The 19992-nt window shown below is 37.9% G+C and overlaps 2 protein-coding genes across 5 annotated transcripts in view; one reads left to right on the top strand and one right to left on the bottom strand.

Moving 5' to 3' along the window:
• Positions 1 to 10258, top strand: part of bmp2k (BMP2 inducible kinase) — a 45382-nt gene extending 35124 nt beyond the window's left edge. Inside the window, exons 12-16 of one of the 3 annotated variants that reach the window (XM_059550369.1) lie at positions 1147 to 1281; positions 2184 to 2353; positions 3016 to 3170; positions 3313 to 3432; positions 8525 to 10258. In XM_059550369.1, the coding sequence (XP_059406352.1) occupies positions 1147 to 1281; positions 2184 to 2353; positions 3016 to 3170; positions 3313 to 3432; positions 8525 to 9900 (1956 nt within the window). In that variant the 3' untranslated portion in view covers positions 9901 to 10258. Of the gene's footprint in view, positions 1 to 1146; positions 1282 to 2183; positions 2354 to 3012; positions 3171 to 3312; positions 3433 to 8524 lie in introns of all 3 variants that reach the window. The other 2 variants (XM_059550367.1, XM_059550368.1) reach the window with 2 other exon arrangements.
• Positions 10259 to 11471: 1213 nt separating this feature from the next.
• On the bottom strand, positions 11472 to 18690 carry paqr3a (progestin and adipoQ receptor family member IIIa). 2 transcript variants are annotated; one of them, XM_059550371.1, is made up of 7 exons: positions 18671 to 18690; positions 16146 to 16367; positions 15876 to 16038; positions 15033 to 15188; positions 12725 to 12922; positions 12378 to 12468; positions 11472 to 12129 (listed from the first exon to the last, which is right to left on the bottom strand). In XM_059550371.1, exons 2-7 carry the CDS (start codon positions 16331 to 16333, stop codon positions 11987 to 11989), a joined length of 939 nt encoding a protein of 312 aa, XP_059406354.1. In that variant the 5' UTR covers positions 16334 to 16367; positions 18671 to 18690; the 3' UTR covers positions 11472 to 11986. The 2 variants fall into 2 exon arrangements, with proteins under 2 accessions (XP_059406354.1, XP_059406353.1); XM_059550370.1 differs by lacking the exon at positions 18671 to 18690 and adding an exon at positions 17367 to 17887.
• Between the last annotated feature and the right edge of the window lie 1302 nt (positions 18691 to 19992).

Here is a 19992-nt window from a genome sequence, read left to right as displayed (position 1 = left end):
TTCTATTATTAATACCAAACATACTTTTTCACTGCACAATGCTTTGATGAAAATGATTATTCATTAAACCGCATCACTCTCTTGTCACGCCAGTGCTCATCTTACTAGCAAAGAAATGCCGCAGGAACTTTTCCCAGGAACTAGGGACTTTGGCCTGGTACTCGGTGTGTTTCCACTGCAGGAACCAGGAACTAAATAAGGTTCCGGGTAAAAAAAATGCCCCTCAGAAAGTCCCTGCTGGCGAGGTGGTACTTTTTCAAAGTTCCTGATCTTTAGGGGACGGGACTTGGGCGCTAAACATGATGATTGGTTGAGTTCACGCAGCATTGGTTGAGTTCAACCACCATTTATTCGGATCAACATTTTCAAAATATTACTGTTATTGTGTCATGAAATGTAATTTTAAAAGTATTTCAGGCGAGAATTTAGTTGTTTAAAACTCAAATCTGCAGTTTATTTATAAAGACAGCACCTATTTAAAAATGTTTTTCGCCGATCTCGGAGACGGTGAGCTCCACGTGATCAGCGGGATCTCAGTGATCATGTATCCGCCGAGAAGCAGCCTCACCTTGGCTAGACCTTCTGATATGTTCCGCTGGCTCTGATGTCTCTTTAGTGGTTAAACATAAAATATAATTCGTTTTGGGTAAATCTAACAGGTTATCTTTGGTCTGTATTCAACTTATCTATATGTTAAAATGAAAATAATAAAGGCAAATTTATATAATATTTCGTTTCATTGTAATGGCTGTATATATACACATATCCCTGAACTAAGTACGTTTCTGCAGTCTATTTGCCCAATCTTACCGGTACTTTACACCGCGGTGGAAACGCAGAAAGCAACAGGTCTGGGGGGAAAAAAGTTCCTGGTACAAGTGCTCCGGGTAATTTCGATGGAAACGCGGCAAAAGTTCCTGTTCTTTCATGATTTGCAGTGTTATCGCACTGTGTAAACAACATGTTTAATGTCTTGTTGTCTAGAGGTCAAGCCCACTGCCCTGAATTTTAAATGCACTTTATGCAATGGTAAACAATAAACATTATGACAGTACTGTTACTAAATATATTGAGAAGGATAAATGAAACTCCAACACTTATCACGGTTGGCCATTGACATCCTCTCCCTCTTTTTCTTTTTCACAGTATCATCAGGCCATGCAACAGAGCCTTCAGATGCAGCAGCAGCAGCAGCAGCAGCATATGCTTCAGCAGCAGATGATGATTCAGCAGCCCATATATCAATCCCAGCAGCAACAGCAGGCTCATTACACTGCCCTGGTGAGACGCCTCATACATCTGGAGCGTTAGTGGCAGGGCCATTTGTTTGCTTTTTAAATAGGAGAATTGACAGATTTTTAAAAGATGCAGTTCTAATAAAAAAATAAATGTATAAATGAATTCATAAATGAAATTAAAATGTGTTCAGGAGGATGGTGCTGCTTTAAATGTAAATTTAGCCACTATGTGTATGTCACTAGGTTATGTTGTATCTTGTATTTAATTAATAATTTTTCCTGGAAGTCTGAAATTAGACCGTCTTTGCCTTAAATACTCATTTGGCCCCACTAACTGATGCAGTCTTCTGTGCCAGTGTGTTTCTCTATCCAAGTGAATGTCGCCCAATCATAACCGTCAATAATTCCTTTGAATTGTATTTATGCTAAAATGGGAAATGTTGTTAACTGACTTTCGCTAAATACATAAAGTTAAGGCGGAGCAATTTTTAGCTCATTTTCCACCGAATGGTTACCATCTGTTTAATTTCAGATGCAATCTGCTCCATGCAAAACCATCAGGGGATTGAATAGGGTGGTGAAATCGACCAATTCTCTGTGTTAAATCGTAACATATGAGGCAATTACACTATAGGGAAATTCGAAGGCCTCTATGGCGCTCTTTCTGTCTGTGTGTCTCTTTCTACCTCCCTGTGTCATCAATGCCATTTTGTATAGAAAAAGCACACTTTTCTCTTTTAAGCAAAAATTAAGGAAGGGATAAGGATAATGCACTTCTATTTTCTTCTATTTATTAATTATCACAAAATACCCAGGATAAGCATTAGCATACCCCAGCAGCCATGGTTTAAACCTGCCGCAGTTATTGAACCCACATTGAAGTTGAAGTTATTGAAGTTATTGATGCCACAGCTATATTGAATGTATTTACTTGTGTCCTTACAGATGCATCAGTACCAGCAGGCCTTTGTTCAGCAGCAGCAGCAGCAGCAGCAGCAGCAATGTGCTCCAGTCCAACAGGTGCCCTATGTCTCCCCTCTGGAGTTCCAGACCCCAATGGGCTCCTATAAACCTGCAGGACCTTCTCCAGTAGAGACCCCCTTCGCTAACATCAGGCAAGCACTTTGGACATTATTACCAATGTACTTCTCCATACTCAGTTTGTCTCACTGAGTGAAAATAACATGATATACACTACCATTCAAAAATTCGGGGTTGGTAAGTGTGACGAGTGGGGCGGGGCCGAGAGACGTGGGAACAGGAGCGAGGCTGGTGGAGTGATTGGAGATGAGCGACAAACTTTAATAATCAACAATAAACACAAAACAGCGCAGCAGCCCCTCACGGCCTACTGCCGCGCACAAACAAAATCAAAACACAAACTAAAATCCAGGCCTGGTCCTCTCTCGTCCGTCACTGTCGTCGCTCCGGTTTTATATCCCTCCATCTCCTCCATGGGACTCGAGACCGGTGGGTCGAGCAGGCGTCGCTCATCTCCAATTACGCCACCGGCCTCGCTCCTGTTCCCACGTCTCTCGGCCCCGCCCCACTCGTCACAGTAAGATTTTCTTTTCTTTTTATTCTTTTTAATGGGTCATGCTTACCCAGAATACCCACTTAGCCACTGTTACGCACACAAAGAAATTTTGTTATACAGTGCAAGTTAACAAAAGTGAAAGTGCTCTTTATAAAGATCTGTAATCCGATATATTAACATATATCTCTTTAAATGTCTGACATATATCTCTTTAAATGTTTTCTTTTTTTGTTGTAGTAGAAACCCAGTGTCGACTGTGGATGTCATGAGCCCTCCTCCCCAGACTATCAATAGCCCTCCTGATATGTCTGCTTGGAACCCATTTGGAGAAGACAATTTCTCCAAACTCACAGAAGAGGAGCTTCTTGACCGAGAGTTCGACCTTCTAAGAGCAAGCAAGTGTCTCTGTGTTCCTTTGAGTCAGTTTTAGAATTGCATCCAGACGTCCATCCTCTTGTAGTGTTCTATCCTACACCCTCCAGCAGAGGGCATACACACTAACATTTTCTACGTGTCCGCTACACTTCCTGCCCACAGAAAAGCCGGTGGAGCGATCTGTCAGCATGGAGGCCAGGAGCATAGACAGACAGCAGCCGTTACTGCAGCCCTCTCTCCCTGAGGATCCGTTTGGCTCCGTGCCCTTCCTGTCCAACGCAGGCAAGTTCTAGCAGCCGGCTCTCAAAGGATCCTCACCAAAGTTCCCTGTTTACCGTCCTCCTCCTCTCTCCTCGTATCTGTGCTCCCCTATTCCTGCTCTTCCCGACCCCTTTCTGTCTCTGCTCGCTGGATGTGGCCGCTCTACACCACATATTACTGTCACATCTGGAGTCGGGAGACAAACAAAATCAGTGTTACCATTTATTCCTTAAACCACTTGAATTGCATACATTTAGAGAGTTACAATCTTGTCATTATTTAAACAAACTCTGTATGTCTTAGAAATCCTTTTTTATTTTTATTTCTCACTGTTCATAAGGTATAGATGAGAGAAAAATGTAATAAAACACTATAGATCTAGTACATAGGTGTAGATATTATAAATATATATATAGATAGCCCCTCCCCAACAGGCAGGAAATAGTAAATAGTAAAATGCAAGCATAGAAATAGTGAGAATTTGCAGATTTTAAAAAAGTATATGTATCATTTGGAACTATAAGCGATAATAAGAAATGTAGACTTAAGGTTGTTGTTTTTTTTTCATTCTTGGGATTTATACTTCACAAAACCACAGCTTTATAGCACCTCCATGTTTGTTGCTGGTGCCTTGAGTTTTTTTCCCCCCACTGTTTTTATGGGTTGTTTTTTGAAGCTTTAACTTTGTTTGTCTTTGCACTTGCATATTATCAGATATTATGGTAGTAAATTTGTGCTATGCTCTTTTCACATCTGCATTTTAAAACAACATTTTAGTAAGTAAAAGTACATTTTAATCAAATAGTTTGAGGTAAGTCCTGTATGGTGGTGCAGTTACTCTGCAATATGTATAAGTGAAATTGACTCTTTCTCAGTTTAGATGATTATTATTATTTTTTTATTGCTCAGGACTAACATTTTTATTTCAACATGTTTATATTATGCGGAGCAGAAAGTTTTTTCCATTAGTTAGAAAAGAAAATTTCTTAATTTCTTTCTATTATTTTGCCATTCTTTTTTTCATCAGGTTGGCATGATATAATAGATTTTCATATTCTTGAGCAACCTAATTTTCCACTTGGTGGATTTTTCCCCTTCTTTTTTTCTTTACTTCAGAGCTACATTTTGTGCTTGATAGCAAGTTGTTGATGGAAACAGTGAGTGCCAGATGTTCTCAGGTACAATTTCTATAGACCTCAAACCATAGAAAATTTGCAGCGATCCTCATAATCACTGTTTACTTGTAAACATGCCAATTTTTCATGGAGCGGAACACAAGTCTTTCTCATCCAGTGTTAGAGTTGGCTTTAAATTCCTCATTGAGACTTGTTTTTCCTTTCTGTAATTTACTGTGAAGATACTTTAAGTTGCCAATTTAGGGAACATTGGCAGGTTCATTTGGAGCGAGGTTAGCCGAATAATCAGAAACTGTCACATCTACAGAAGCAACTAAGAGTTGGCAGCCCTTTTTTCCCCTTTCTTTTGCATAGTTTGTTTTATTATTATGTAGCCTATGCTAGTAACTCTTTTGTGGTCACAGATGATGTTTTCCATAGAGAAAACTAAGAATGTATGAGCCTTTTTACATGTTAACACTGGTTGTCACACCACAGACACTTCACATCATTTGTTGTAGTCTCATTCATAATGGCAGCATTGAGCCTTAATTAACGGATTCATTGTCAGCACATGCATTTAGAGGTACTTGCTCAATGCATTTACTAGTAGTTTACATGAAGGGCTTACCATTATGTTATCCCAACTTTATTTTCACAACGGTAAGTTGGCCATAATGTTTACTGAATCCATGTTCTGGATCCCTAATTTGATGTACTCAATCATCTCATCACCCACTCAAGTTACTTTGCATGTTCATCAGAACATGTCTGGTAACATTTTATGTGTGTAGGAGTTTTTTTTTATTTATTTTATTTTTATTTTTTCAAGTTCAACGTGTTTGTAACAATTCTGTATTAGATAAAGACAGCCATTTTCAGAGACGTCTTGACTGAGTGGGATATTGGTGGACCGTTAAAACTGACAGACTTGTGAGCACAACTTGTATTAAAAGTATTTAGAGCCATATTGTGAACTATTGTGCAAGTGTAAGCAGAACACCGTTGTTGAGGATGACTGACTAAACCCACTTGCATATAAATTGGAATTAAAGGTTATTTTTCTTTTTTAATTTTGTTGACTATTGCACAGGTGACAGTTTATCCTATAACAGCTTTCATTTCAAGCCTTATGTTGCTCGAGAGATCATGGTACAGGAGTCTTAGCTGTGTAACACACTGTTTATGTTGCATATGTTCCTATAGATGACAGCGGTTCATAGCTCCTCAATTCCTCAGTGACTTCTCATCTGTACATACGTACATGCATACATACAGCATCAGTTGCATAAGCTGATAATGTTCAGTCTCCAGTTGACAAACTGATGTAAATACTCATGTATCACAATGTATAACTGAATGTTTCTTTATACAATGCTTATTATAAATAAAGCTTATTTAAAAGCAGTGTTATATTTGTTGATTTTTGTCATAGAAGCTCATATCAGGAGCTTTTGACTAATGCTTCAAGGATAAGAGGTTCTGATGTCTTCCACCTTTATGCCACAAGAGCAAGATGACCCTCCTTTTATATAATTAGCATGGCTGTCTTTGTCTAACTGTTTATTCTAAACATGTATAGCATTAATCCAGTTCATTTTTTATGCATAATGTCAACACCAGGTTTATACCAAATTATATAAAGACAAAGATGTTGCTACACACTTAAATTAAGTGTCTTAAACATGCCACTTTTGACACGGACTACTTTTTTTTTTTTTTTTTACATTAGTGTAAACATTATAAACTGTCTGTCTGAGGGTTTAATTCAACATGAATGCTGTCATTAAATTTACAATTAATGTAAAGTATCTAGAATTTAACCAAATCTGTTCAGAATATGTAAGATACTCTCTTGGAGTGAAGCATAAGCTTTTTACTCTTTTGCACGCACTCTTTAGATCTGACAATGGTTGAATAGGATACTATTAGAGTAACTCTTTGGATTGAAATGTGGCTGTGAAAACATCCTCAAATCTAGTATATGCCAAGTATGTGATTCTGTATGAGGGCCAGTTATGTTTTGTAGCTTTCCTGTTGGTTTGTATGCTTAATCTATTTTTTTGGTTGTTTTGTTGTTTGTTTTTTTGAGGGGAGAGAAACTAGAATAAGCATAATCTCTTTATGAACTCAATTCAAATATTCTGTTTGCCTGGTAAAGTTGCATGTAGAACAAAGGCACTCAGACGTAATGAGGTAAGAGACCATAAACTATTGAAGCATATCACGGCCGTGTCCGTAAATCATTTGCATATATTGTGAAGACAAAAAGACAATCAGCTTAGCATCTGCTGAGCTGGGGAAGGGAGGTCTGGGTAATCCACTGGAAGGATATGTAGCTCTCAGAGCAATATGATATTTCCATTATGTTCCCCATTCAAGCAAAGCAGGAAGAGGTCTGGACATCCACATGCTATGGCTGATTTTACTGGAGCCGTTATCACCGTGTAATCAGATGGGCCTGGAAAAGAACACTCAATAAATGTCGTCTTCTGGTTGCGATCTTCTTAAATGATTAAGGATGTTGCATTATGCTGTGCTGTAGATTGTTGTATTCCAGAAGGTAGGCGTGATTAGATGTGTTGTAATCCGGACTCTCTAAACAGTCTGCTCGTATATTTTGTCCACTAAGCTTCGTATTTCTTTGAAAAAACACCAGTTTCTTTTCCTCCCATGCTGTTCTTGCTCTACTGTCACTCCCTTTCCCCCAAGCACCGTTCTTGTCTGTCCTGTTATGACTATAACTATTGTAGAAGTAGTTGTTGTTATTTAATTAGTTATTTAACTTTTGTTTTATTTATATATTTTTGCACTTCATCATATTCATAGAACCAGGGTTGGCTAAACTCGTGTCTCTCTCTGCCAGTTTGGATGGATCTGTTGATAACAGATCCACAGCTCTGCCCGCTCAGCAGGGGGAGGATGGCAATAACTAGCCATGTTGAGAATTTCAGTCTTTTGAAATTAGACAAATATCTCAATAATTATTCATGTTGACAAATATTGTGATGCGCTGTAGCAAGATTCAGTAGTTTAATTACAGGAGAAACAAATAATAAATAGTGTATCTCACAAGTCATAATTCAGTTTTTTTTAAATACGATTTAAAAATGTCTTGTAACATTTCAAAAGTCATGCCTGAGGTTAAAAATATATCTTTCAAGTAAATTATATTTTTCCATCGAATATAATAGTGGTTTCATCTCTGTCAATATACAGTACAAATTTGCTTTGTCTTTAAAATTTGGATTTTTTTATTTGGAAAACAAAATAAAACTATAATATAGCTTTATAACTATATAGCTTTAATGTTATCAAATTATGCTTCTTAGCTTTTTGGATGAGGTTATTGTAGTTTATAATTATTTTTCATTTTTCTTTTGTTGTCATCTATTCAATTATCTTTAGTTTTCCTTCTATCATTGTCAGTTTAGTTTGACTTCTTTTTTTTTTTTTCAAAGTCTCCTAGTTTAAATTTATTTATATTTAGTTTTTGTATTTTAGTGCTGTTGTAGCTTTTATAAGCTATCAAAAATAGACAGTCGTATATTTATTCTTTTCACAAATTTCTGCGTCTTAACTACGCATTGACAAAACTCTCTAACTTTTAAAGGGGATGTGTCAAATATGCACGTGTGTGTGTATGTCAGTGATGTGTGGGTTGCTTGCCCCTATACAGTCAAATTTAAATGCGCTAGCTGGTTTAGTATAACTGCTGTTTCAAGTAGCATATGTTTTTAATATAATGTAAAATTTCAAGTAATATATATATAAATTGTCTATATTTTGGTTAGTTCTGGAGTTTCTGTAGTAGGTTTTGTATGTCTATTCTTAGCTTTCTTTTTAATGCTCTCAGTTGTGGCTGTTGTTGCTACAAGCATGGAATAATAGTAATTAGTATGTTCAGTTTCTATGGGAAAGGCGCTAGTTCCACTGAGAGCATATTTAAGTCACATGCTGTGTTTATCATTTATCGTCAACTTTGTGTGTTCATTTAGCAGGAGCTGGTGTGCTGACAGCAGACTGTCCTGTTGAGAAGCCCAGTGTTGCTGTGACTGACACAACCCTGCCATCGGTCAAAGAAAACAAATCTGCAAAGAAATGTAGCTCAACTAGTTCACTGCCTCAGAAAGCAGGTGAGGAATCAGACAGTGATTTTGAGTCTGACCCACCCTCTCCCAAAAGCAGTGAAGACGAAGAGGTGGAAGAGGAGGAAGGTCTCAACAGTGAACACGAAGACACCGAACCTGAGAACCTGGGTCAGAGGCCATTACTCATGGACTCTGAGGAAGAGATAGAGGAAGAGGAGGACAAGCACAGCTCAGACTCAGATTGTGACTCTAGGAAAGCAAAACTTGGGCTGTCAGATGAAAAAGCTGAGGTTTTTCCTCCGAGAACTGTGAAAGCTGAATCTGGAGCCAGTGTGATCACTCCTCCCAATTCGCCAAGCATCGCCATGCCTGTCACGAGCATTGTGGATGTGTTTGGTGCTGTTCCTTTTGTTGGCAGTGGTCAGCCCAGAGCGTCACCAGAGAGCTCAGATATTTTTGCCAAAGCCCCTTTTAGGCAGGCTGGCCAGGAGAACGTTGCGGAAGACACTGATGTATTCACCAAAGCTCCTTTCAACAGAAACATCTCCAGGTCCAGCAGGAGTAGTGATGGACCCAGCGGCCAGACGCCACCCATTTCTCCTGACAGTGTGGATGTATTCGGATTCTCGCCCTTCCAACCTGGCCAAGTAATACCCACTTCTATGAGTCAAGAGGATGTTTTTGGCACAGCACCTTTTGACGAAGCAGCCAGTCCCCAGCAACAGAGGCAGAAGCAGCGCAGTCTTCAGAAACTCTCCTTGCGGCAAAGGCGCACCAAGCAGGAGGCCAGTGGAGGCAATGGGAGGCGACACCACAGCACGCCTACCAGCGGCAGGAAGAGCAACAAACCCAGTTTCCGTACCCCTGAACGGGTGCGAAGGCACAAGAAAGTGGGCAGGCGGGACTCACAAAGCAGCAACGAGCTCCTCAGTGCGTCCGACTCCAAAGAGAACATCAGTATTTCCCTTGGCGAGGTGATGGAAAAAGGAGCTTCTTTACCCCCGGAGGAGGTCTTGTTGGATCCATTTGGAGCCAAGCCTTTTCATCCACAAGATGGCAGTCGACACGGTCAGCACCAGAGCTTGGGCGACAACAAATGTGAGATCAATTCGACCAATGGCAGGCCGAGAACCAGCTCCCTACACAGTGTGTTTGACGGGAACAAGATCGATGACTTTGGAGCAGTACCTTTCACAGAACTGGTGGTCCAAAGCGGAACTCCGCAAACCCCACCAATGGATCTCGACCCTTTTGGAGCCGCACCTTTCCCCTCAAAGCAGTGAATGTCTTGTCTTCCGGAACACACACACATACACTGCTACATTATGCAAAGTCCAAGCAGCCTTCTGAAATCTCTCTAATGGATGGCAGATTTGTGCTGTGATCTCTGTGTATGTGCAGCCTATTGGGACATAGACCTTTAAACTAAATAACATTCAACTTTTGTAGTTTTTCAAGTATTTTAATAGCTAATTGGACAGCTAAAGAACCTCTTTTCCTTTTGGTGACTTAAACCTGTGGTTGGTGGATGCTTTCAAATAGGCTTCTGAAGAATATTCTTTAGCCTTTACATGCTAGAAAGCCTTCTGTGTTGCATTTCAATAAGCGCTCTGCTCAGTAAAAAAAAAAAAAAAAAAAGAACAGTTCAAATGTGTGTATAATCCTTTGTTTTAATAGGATTAAGAGGAAATTACCAATGTAGAAACAGCATTTTGATTAAGTTTTTACTCCTTTGTTGACCACTGAGTTGGTACAACTCTTATCTACCAACATGAAACACCATAAAGCCTTATCTGGGTATTCCCCACCCTGTTTAACAGTACCTCGAAAACACAATGGCAGTAGTAGCCTGTTTGTGAGTGTAGGCCTTCTCCATTGTAATGTCATTCACATAGACAATTTTATGCATATTTTTACATTTTCTTACAATGTCTATATACATGAAAAGGGACTTAGCATTCCCTTTAGTAAAGCGGCCACACAAGAGAAGTTAAACTTGCAGTTTATTAGACAATGTTGTAACTCGCATAGAAATAGTTCATCAACCTGAACTTAACATATTTGATGTTATCAAATGATTAGGTGCTCCACTACATCTGTAACCTACAATCATGAACAATTAGCTCTTGTGGAAAGGGAAAAGATTTCAAGAACGAGCTCATTGCAATTTTGCCTATTTATATACAAGTGTCTTTTTTTGAAGCAAATTTTAAAATTAAATTTTAGTCATTAAGAGTATAACAATTTTACACTTACTGAGTATCTGCAGTTGGAACATTCAAAACCAAAAAAAGCTTTTTTTCAAACATTGCAAGATCTTTTTTATGTAGTGCTAGACTCTAACAATGCAATAAAAGATTTTTTTTGGAGATCATGAGTCCGTTTTTTTTTTATTATTATCAGTGAGGTCTTTTATTAAAAGAACGGTCATTAAAACGTTAGTTGGAAAGGACAAAGTGACTGTTTAATCAGGTGTACAGAAGAATGCAACCATACCATATGCGGTAAAAATAAATTAAAATAGTGTTACATAATAAAGCATCATGATTCAGTAACTTCACATAACCCTACCATAAAGCACTAAAAATGGACATTGTTCTATGTAAAAAAAAAAAGCAATTGTACAGGCAGAAAATGAACTGAAAACAGTAGTGTTAAATGCAGTAATTGCATGGAAGGATTTTTAAATTGCCATTTTTAGTAACAATAGCAAAAGAAAATGGTAAACAAGGAGTTATCTCTCTACATCAATATAAATAATACTGATGTGTGTATTACAACATGGGGCAACTCTCAAAATATATTTTCTTATGTAAAACATTTGCTTATTTCACCAATTACTGAACAAGCCCTATCAAATCTATTTGTTTTATTAAATGTTTTAAATAAGACTTTGACATGTACATTAAAAAAGTTCACATAAACCCAACATAAATCATAAGTGTGGTACTATTAAGCTTGTGAATCGTTGAATTTTAGGTGCAAATACAAAAAGTAAACACCAAAATAATAGCGAACTCACAATACAGAATGTTCAAATCTTATCATGTAACAGACGTTTTGCCCACTTAACCTGCATGTTACCCAAGAACTACATTTGTATAGATGTTGAAACCTCTGCATGCAGATGCTGTAAAAGTGCTTTTAAAAGCCTAATACTGCTTATCACAAGTGCCTTTTTAATGTAATTATACTGAAACATCTGCGTACTTTTACAAAATGTATAAAAAGTGTCAAAATAGACAATATAAAAAAAAACAATCCATACACCTTGCAATCATATTTTATAAACACTGAATGTGTTCAAGCTTTCAGATCAGTTTAAACCATATACAACATTCCTCAGTGGTGTCCCTCGATCCTGTAACTCTAGGAATGAAGAGGGTATTCTGAGCAAGGGTGAGCGTGTCGATAGTTGGTTATGAAAAGTGCAGACTGATGCCACCAGTAGAATATGAGCACCACCAATATGTGCCAGACCTGATGGCTGGAGCCCAAGTAGTTCAGCTGACCTAGAGATTAAAAAAAGTTCATTAAAGCATTAATTAACTTGTCTAAGGTTGGTCCTGTCATACAGCAGTGTGAGTCAATTCAAATGAATGCAGGTGTGGCGCTTGGTTTAGTGCAAAAAAAACCTCTCTCTGGACAGTTTCAAATTCAATATAAATGAATTGCAACGCTGTTTTTATGTCAGGACGCCATGCTGAGCTCTCCAATCATGAAATAAAAATGTAGTAAGAAATATACAACTTTCAAGTACCTGGAAAATAACGCTCTGGAACTTTGGACATGTAGAAGATGATAGCAGCTACAGCAAGTACATACATTATCAGCACTCTGGGAACAAATTCCTACCAAAAAAAAAAGGTTAAATTAAATCAACAAGTTACATATACAATACATATATATATATATATATATATATATACATATATACACACACACACATTGACTGCTATTATTATTAATATAACTGAGGTGTAAAAATGTGTCTGGCAAATATATATTTTTTCATACATTTCATACAGTCTGCCAATAATCATTATTTCTCTAGTTGATGTTATTTATAATTGATTACCTATTAAAAAATGTGAGGATGCCTCTTACCTGGACTATGTCTGAGCTGAAACCCCCACTGAGCCAGATCCAATGAAAGGTGGGGATGAGGCCATATCCCGCCACACCACAGAATATAAGAGAGCGATGCTTCTGCCACTTCTTGACCAAGTAATGAGGGTGTATCTGGGCGAAGAACACTGCCAGCATCATGGCCAGAACGGTTACCAGGTACACCTGCCGCCAGTACTGCAGACAGTTACACAAACCAGACAAAAACTACATCAACCACAAACACATGGAAGTCCTCTTTATGTGCACAACACAGACACAAAAAAAAAAATCACTTGTTCGGCTGGAAGAAAAAAACTGGTGCAAAAAAAAGCAATGGAGAAAGCGGTCTCTTTTTCTCTTGGGGCACTTGGCTGATTGAGTAGTCATCCAAAAAGCAAAGCTAAACACTTGGCAGGGGGAGAGTGGAGATGGCTCACCCACGTGTGAATGTCATATGGTGGGGAACAGGAGTGACGGAGTGGGTCCATGAACACGGCCATCTGCTTTGGGCTGGAGCAGATTTCTGCCGCATTCTGGGGCACAATAAGCCAGCACTTCCAATATGTGGGGAGAACCATGTGGAGCAGTGTGGCCAAATGCGCTGGTGCTCGGCAAACAGCAAGTGGGAGTAGAGGGGACGAGAGCAAGCAGCTTGCTCAGGATATCCAAGATCCAAGCTTTCAGAAAACTGCACCAGAATCTGAAACAAAGAAGATTCCACGCCAAGCGGCACCTCGTCGTTTTTATACAGGCAGTACAAAGCTGCTCCACAGGGGTCCGTTGTGCAAACTAACAGGAAAGGAGGAATGAACTACCGTACAACATAATCAAAGATACTCTAGCACAGTCTTACAGTAATCTCACGGGAAATGTCAAGATGCAACAGCTCTTAGTGTGTGCACGTCTAACTTTCCTATTTCCTAAATGTTCATACTATTCCTCACTTTGAAGCTACAGTTCACCCAAAAATTTTAATCCTTTTATTAATGACTAACCCATGTCATTTTAAACTTTCAAAGTAAAACAAAGAAAAGTTTTACAGTAGAAAGTTTCAAGTTAGAAAATTTGTTTATGTCTATACAATGATGTTCTTTAAAATATCTTCTTTTGCAGAAGAGTTTAGAATCACATAAGGGCAAGTAAATGATGTTAGTGGTTTTTTTTCCCGGGTTAACTAATAAATGTACTACAACAGAAATTGAAAATACAGTAAAATGATTTTTCTTAACTAAATGCATATAATCAATCTCTCCGTGTAGTATTCACAGCACACACTCACACCAGACTGTTTTCCCCAGGAAAAGGTGAACTCTTGCTCTGTATCTGTTGCACAGGTAACATATGCCCACAACAAAAACAGGCCAACCATCTGCTGCTAGAGACCACTGTGGGACGATACACCTCAAGCCACCTAATTAATCTACCCCTGTCTACATTGGCCATAACCGCACGCAGTGTACAGGCTCTCCGTGTCATTCTTGTGGAACTATATGTGTCCTACTTAGATTGAACTCTACACATAAACATTTGTTACTTCGCTGATGAAGCTATAGGACTTTTACCTCTAGACCAGTACTGCCCACATTTCCGTCTCCCCTGAGCCAGAATGCTTTAGTTAATTTCAGTACACTTTGATAGTTCAGAACATTTCCTAAATGGAAATTGGTCTTGAATTATGGTGCAAACATACACCATGACCAGTCCATTCCATTCCACAATAAATACACAATGACTTTTCCAGTCAGCACAGACATTAGTAATCAGCTCAAACATCACACAGAAGTATGGACGCTTATGTTCAGATATCAAATGTAATTCTGAGAAGGAAAGTGAGGGAAAAAAAGTCATAATTGCGAGTTTAGAGGAATGGTTCACCCAAAAATGTAAAAAAAAATTGTATTTATTCACTCTCATGTCATTCCAAACCTGTATAAGTTTCTCTCTTATGGTGAACACAAAAGAAGATATTCTGAAGAACCAAACAGTTGTTGGTCCACACTGACTTCCATAGTAGGGAAAGAAATACTATGGAAATTCAATACGGACCAGAAACACTTTGATTACCAGCATTCTTCAATATCTCTTCTTTTATGTTCAACGTAAGAAGGAAACTCAAGAGATTTGGAAAAACATGAGAGTGAGTAAATTATGGCAATTTTCATTTTTGGGTGAACTGTCCCTTTAATAGTCACAATTACCTTTTTATATTATTATTTCATGGTGGAAATAAGTTTCCATGCATAAGTTATAAAAATAAGAAATTGGACAGGAGCAGCACCCTCACTAATATAGCAGATGCACATACGTTATTGCAGTAGAACGCATAGAACACCCCTGGAACATAACAGCCAATGATTCCTATGGAGATCCCAGCATAATCCAGTGCCATCCAGCGGCGGCTGGTTTTTTCAGAACGGTGGCAGCAAAACAGGTGATAGCCCACAGAACACAGCATGCACACCTGAGAACACAACGACAAGTGTTGAAATACAGACGCGTGCGTAGGCCATATATGCACATATGCAAAGTTTTCACAATACAATAAAAAAAAAAAGCTGAAAGTCATATGATGAGACTATGCAGCCAAACAAAGATGCTATAATTATGTCTTTAGGAGGGAATATGCAAGGGTGGTAGTAGAGGCATTTTGCCTAATCCTGATACTTGAGAGAATGGCTGCCAAGGAGAGAAGCTGCCATTTCTGTCTATAACCGATGGCACGAGAGCAACTAATAACAGATCTAGAATTAGACGGCCTGAGTTTAGGTGATAGAATCATAAGTTTCAACTCCCTGGCAACACTGAATGTGGAAAGCCTGATATCAAAGGCCTTCAACAGTCCAAGGATCATACAAATACTTTTTACTGAACAAAGATCAGTTTTTATTAAAAAGGATGGAGCTGATCCAAATAAGCAACCATGGTTGGAGATTATTTGTTTGTCATGCCAAAAAAAAAAAGAAAAAGAAAAAAAAAACTTTATAAAACTTTAAAAACTTTATATTCCCTGCTAACTACTAACTAATAGTTAACTGTGTTAACTATTCAAGTTTAAATGGGGGCTATTAAATGCACTTCTGAACTGCTGCTTATATTTCTCCTCATTTCCAAGTAATTTGAGGGCATGATGCAAGCAGCACAGACATACCTGGAAGCAGAAGAGGCTTATGGAGTATATGACATAGTCCTCTCTGGACGCTCCTAACACAGGCAGCACTGCCAGCAAGTCATAGACTCCCAGCGTGAAGAACAGGAAGAACCCCAACAGATGACTCCAGATGTTTACTGTCTCATTGGACAGAATGAAAAGGCTAAAAAACAGGTGAGATTATATTATATTAGAATTATATTACACTAATAACACTAAAATATCTGTAAACTATACATTGACGTGGTAACAGATAATACCTGCACTTACCTTTTAATGCACAGTCTAGAGGTCAGATAGGCTCTGTAGCCATCAGTGATATAAAGATTCTCCCGAAGGAATCCCGGCACCTGCTCATAAGTGTACAGGCGGATTCCTCTGGGCACCAGAACTGGCCAATACTGGTAACTGCCCAATTCAATGTACTGGGCATTCTTCAGCAGCTTCGCTGGTGGCATGATGATATTATCACCCAGTCTCGTACTCAGAGCCCTACAGACACACAAAGTTTAATGGATAAACGCTTTTATAAGCATACAATATCTAACAAAAAGTGACATGTATATGAAATTTTATAAAATATCAGTTATAGCCGACCTCCTCCCGTTGGGACATTAAAGTAATGTTTTACTTTGAAGTATTGAGCCTTGTAATCTGAGGGATTTTTTTATTTTTATATTTAATAATGTCATTATATCAGTGTTGTTATTGTTAACTAAAATTAATAAACTTTTTTATTAATTAAAATAATTATTAACTATTAAAATTAATTTAACATAACTAAAATATATTTGATAAAATAGATAAATTATACACACGTATATGAGAAAATTAATGAAAATTTTGAAAGAAAAATAGATCCTGTCAAAATATTAATAATAACTATAATAGTATATTAATAATTACTATAATAACATATACATTACATAAAAATAACACTGAATAATCAAATTAATAAAAAAATTATTCTATTATATATAATATTATAGATAATGTAAAAGGTAAATGGAATGTAATATCTAACACTAGCTGGGAAGTAATGTGGGGTATGTTTGGTCCCGTCTCAAGAAGGGTAACGCTACTGCTTGTGTTCATTGCTTAACTGTTAAATCGTTTCAAAAACAAAGTACTAGGGTTGTATAACACAAATGCAAATTTCACACCACCTTCAGAACGAAATATGTTAATAATATGAAATGAAGCTTTAGGCTGCTAAAGAAACAGATCTCCCATTCACGGTCCAACAAGTTGTCAAAGCTTATGGTAAAATACATACACACGACGTACAAACCTGCTGACTATATAAAATGCTTCATTTAAATAAATGCAATACACCAACTGGCCTAATATTTACCTTTATCGCTAAATTCGCCATCACTGTGTTGTATCTAAAATGGATAAGCAGCTAAATGCTAATCACGTCTAATTTATCCACTGGGTTTATTTCAGAAGCGGATTAAAGTGTTCGCTTAGTCCTGAATTTAAACTTACCATTGATCAGATAAATGTCTGCGTCGAAGAATCCGCGTTTGTGTCGGAGAGGCTCATAAGTAATATTTGTATCCCATGTTCAGACTCATATTAGCACCGGTGAGGACAGCAGGAAGTTGAGCTGTGTTACTAGCTGCTAACAGGCTAATAGAGAGATTATTTCATGTCACATGTAACCTGAGGTATAATCCTTCTGTCTTCTATCCGGCGATTACTTGATCAGTCTTCTTAAATTCAATATTAATATAAATATAAAACATTTTATAAGAATTTAAATTTTAGTAAAACGTTTAATGATTCACGTTTGACCTTAAAATAGCTACAACTTAAAAGGGTTTGTCACCAGTTCACACTAAATGTCTTCCCTCCGAACTGATTTCTTCGTTCTGAATGTTTAATCACAGTAAGTGTAAACCCCAATAGCACCCAGATTTCATAGCATTTGTTTCATCGACTGAATTGAGTCCTGTAGGTGGCAGAATGCTGTCATCACATTTTGAAGAAGACTTTCTCTTTTCATAAACATCTCAGGTGTAATCTTGTGTGATACTCCTCTGGGGCTAGAATCACACGTAATCTTCCCTCAGCTATTACACCAGAGATAATTACCTTCTCAAGTGGGAGTGTGTTCTTCATTAGCACTCTTAATTCACCTTTCAGCACTTCACTCTTCAACAGGCTGTCAACAGCATTGCCAAGGCAATTTGCCTGACTGCAGCAAATCCACCAAGACAGCGAAAGAGTGCCATCACATTTTTTAAATTTCTTTTTTACATAAAATCTTTGTACTAAATAAAACTAGTCTTTTTTTTTGTTCCTCAATCCATTTGATTTGGATTTCTTTTTGATTTCTTGTAGCAAGCCAACCGCCACACACGGTTCTCCACTGGTGCCCATGATATGGCCCCCAACCAAGAGCAGGCATCAAGTCCAATAAGAAGGACACAGTCATTGTTAGAAGAGGTTGGCCAAGTGTCTTGCTGAGAAACTATCCAGCAAGTAAAAAGACCACCCTGACAGCGGCCTCGCTAAGGCCCGTCAGTGCTCCGCTGCTCTGGTCTCTTTTATTTATAATCTCCGCCACGAGACATCTGCTGCCGCCGAGCCTCTGTCCTTGCCGTCCACACAGAGGGTGCACATCAATGTTTCCACCGCAACCTGCAACGAAGTCCAGCTCGCAGGCAGGAGACACCACACTTTGCTCCAATAGGATGTGTGTCGTGTCCGATCCCACTCCCTGGAGACTGATTAGCACGATACGGGGGATGGAGGGAGGCTTCACGAGCACTCAGACTGATACTTACACGATCAGAGTGCCTTTGTTTGTTTGGTGTCTGTAGTCTGGTCACAAGACTATTTTGGGGAGCTGACACTTTGAGAGAGCTCTGGAGCCATCTGACGAGGCCTAGTTTGCATCCAGTTCCTGAACAGTGGGAAGTCAAGCAGGCAACTACACTGGCCTTGACGCAAAATGGCACAGGCAGTTTTGTGTTTTTTTAAGCAAAAGGAAGACCACATGCAACTTCAAATGCCACCTCTTTTCCTCAAAAGAATAATATATGTTTTTACTTCAGATTACCAAAAAAGAGGTCCTTATGTTAGATTGTCCAAAAAAAGACAAAAAAAACACTGTATGCATTTCTTATATTATATTACAAGGAGCAATTGTTAGCTCAAATAATTCACTTTTTAAATTTACTTAACTTTAAAAAATATATATAATTTTATAGCTGTAACCCAGTGTAATCAGTTTTATTAAACATTTTTCACTTTATTCTTTCATTTTTTTCTGCTTAAAAGAAGTTCAAATGAGGCAATGATCAGAGATTTCAGCTTAGTGAAAGTTCCATCTGCATAACAATATTGGGAGGAATTGAGCTTTAATATAAAGGCATCCTCTTTTTTCACTTACAATTATCTCTTCAATAAGATGTGCATCTGGCCCCAAGACTATAATTCCCCAGAGGCCAAAAGAAAGGGAAACAATTTCCACAATAAGCAAGAGATTAGATCAGACAATGCAATTGTTCTTTTGCATTTAGCATTTGCTGGAACGAGATTAATATCTTGTGATATTAATGACTGTTTGCAGTGTGTCACTCTTGCTGTCAGCATGAAATACTCTAAATCCTCATTTATGGGGAAAATCATAAGTCTGGCTAAAGGACTCAAGCAGACATGCTAAGCTTTTTGGCACTGGGCCCTTATTATTATTATTTAACCCCTCTACAGATAAAACTGATTATTTTTACATATTGCCCTTACAAATCCCTAATTTTTTTTTTTTCATGTAAAATTAATAGAAAATTCTTGGATTTAAAGAGCTGTTGAGGGGGAATTAGTTCACTATAAAGTTGTGTTGTGTGTGTGTGTCTTTTATTATAAAATTAGAATTGTAATTTGGTGAAAGAAAAACCCATCACATTCAACAATGTGATTACCAATAATATATATATATATATATATATTAATTACTAAAACTGCTTGACAAATGCTGAATTCATTTTTATTATGTATAATGTACGTTTTTAATACTGAAAATAGCCTACTAGAATTCAAAGAGAAAAAGTAAAAGCTCAAATGATTTTTCTTTCTCCTCTAGATGTCACTCTGTATCTATTTTCTC

The sequence above is a fragment of the Carassius carassius genome, chromosome 5 (genome assembly GCF_963082965.1).
Source record: "Carassius carassius chromosome 5, fCarCar2.1, whole genome shotgun sequence".
Taxonomy (NCBI): domain Eukaryota; kingdom Metazoa; phylum Chordata; class Actinopteri; order Cypriniformes; family Cyprinidae; genus Carassius; species Carassius carassius.
The sequence above is the reverse complement of the archived record's forward strand: the minus strand, read 5'-3'. Positions and strand labels throughout refer to the sequence as shown.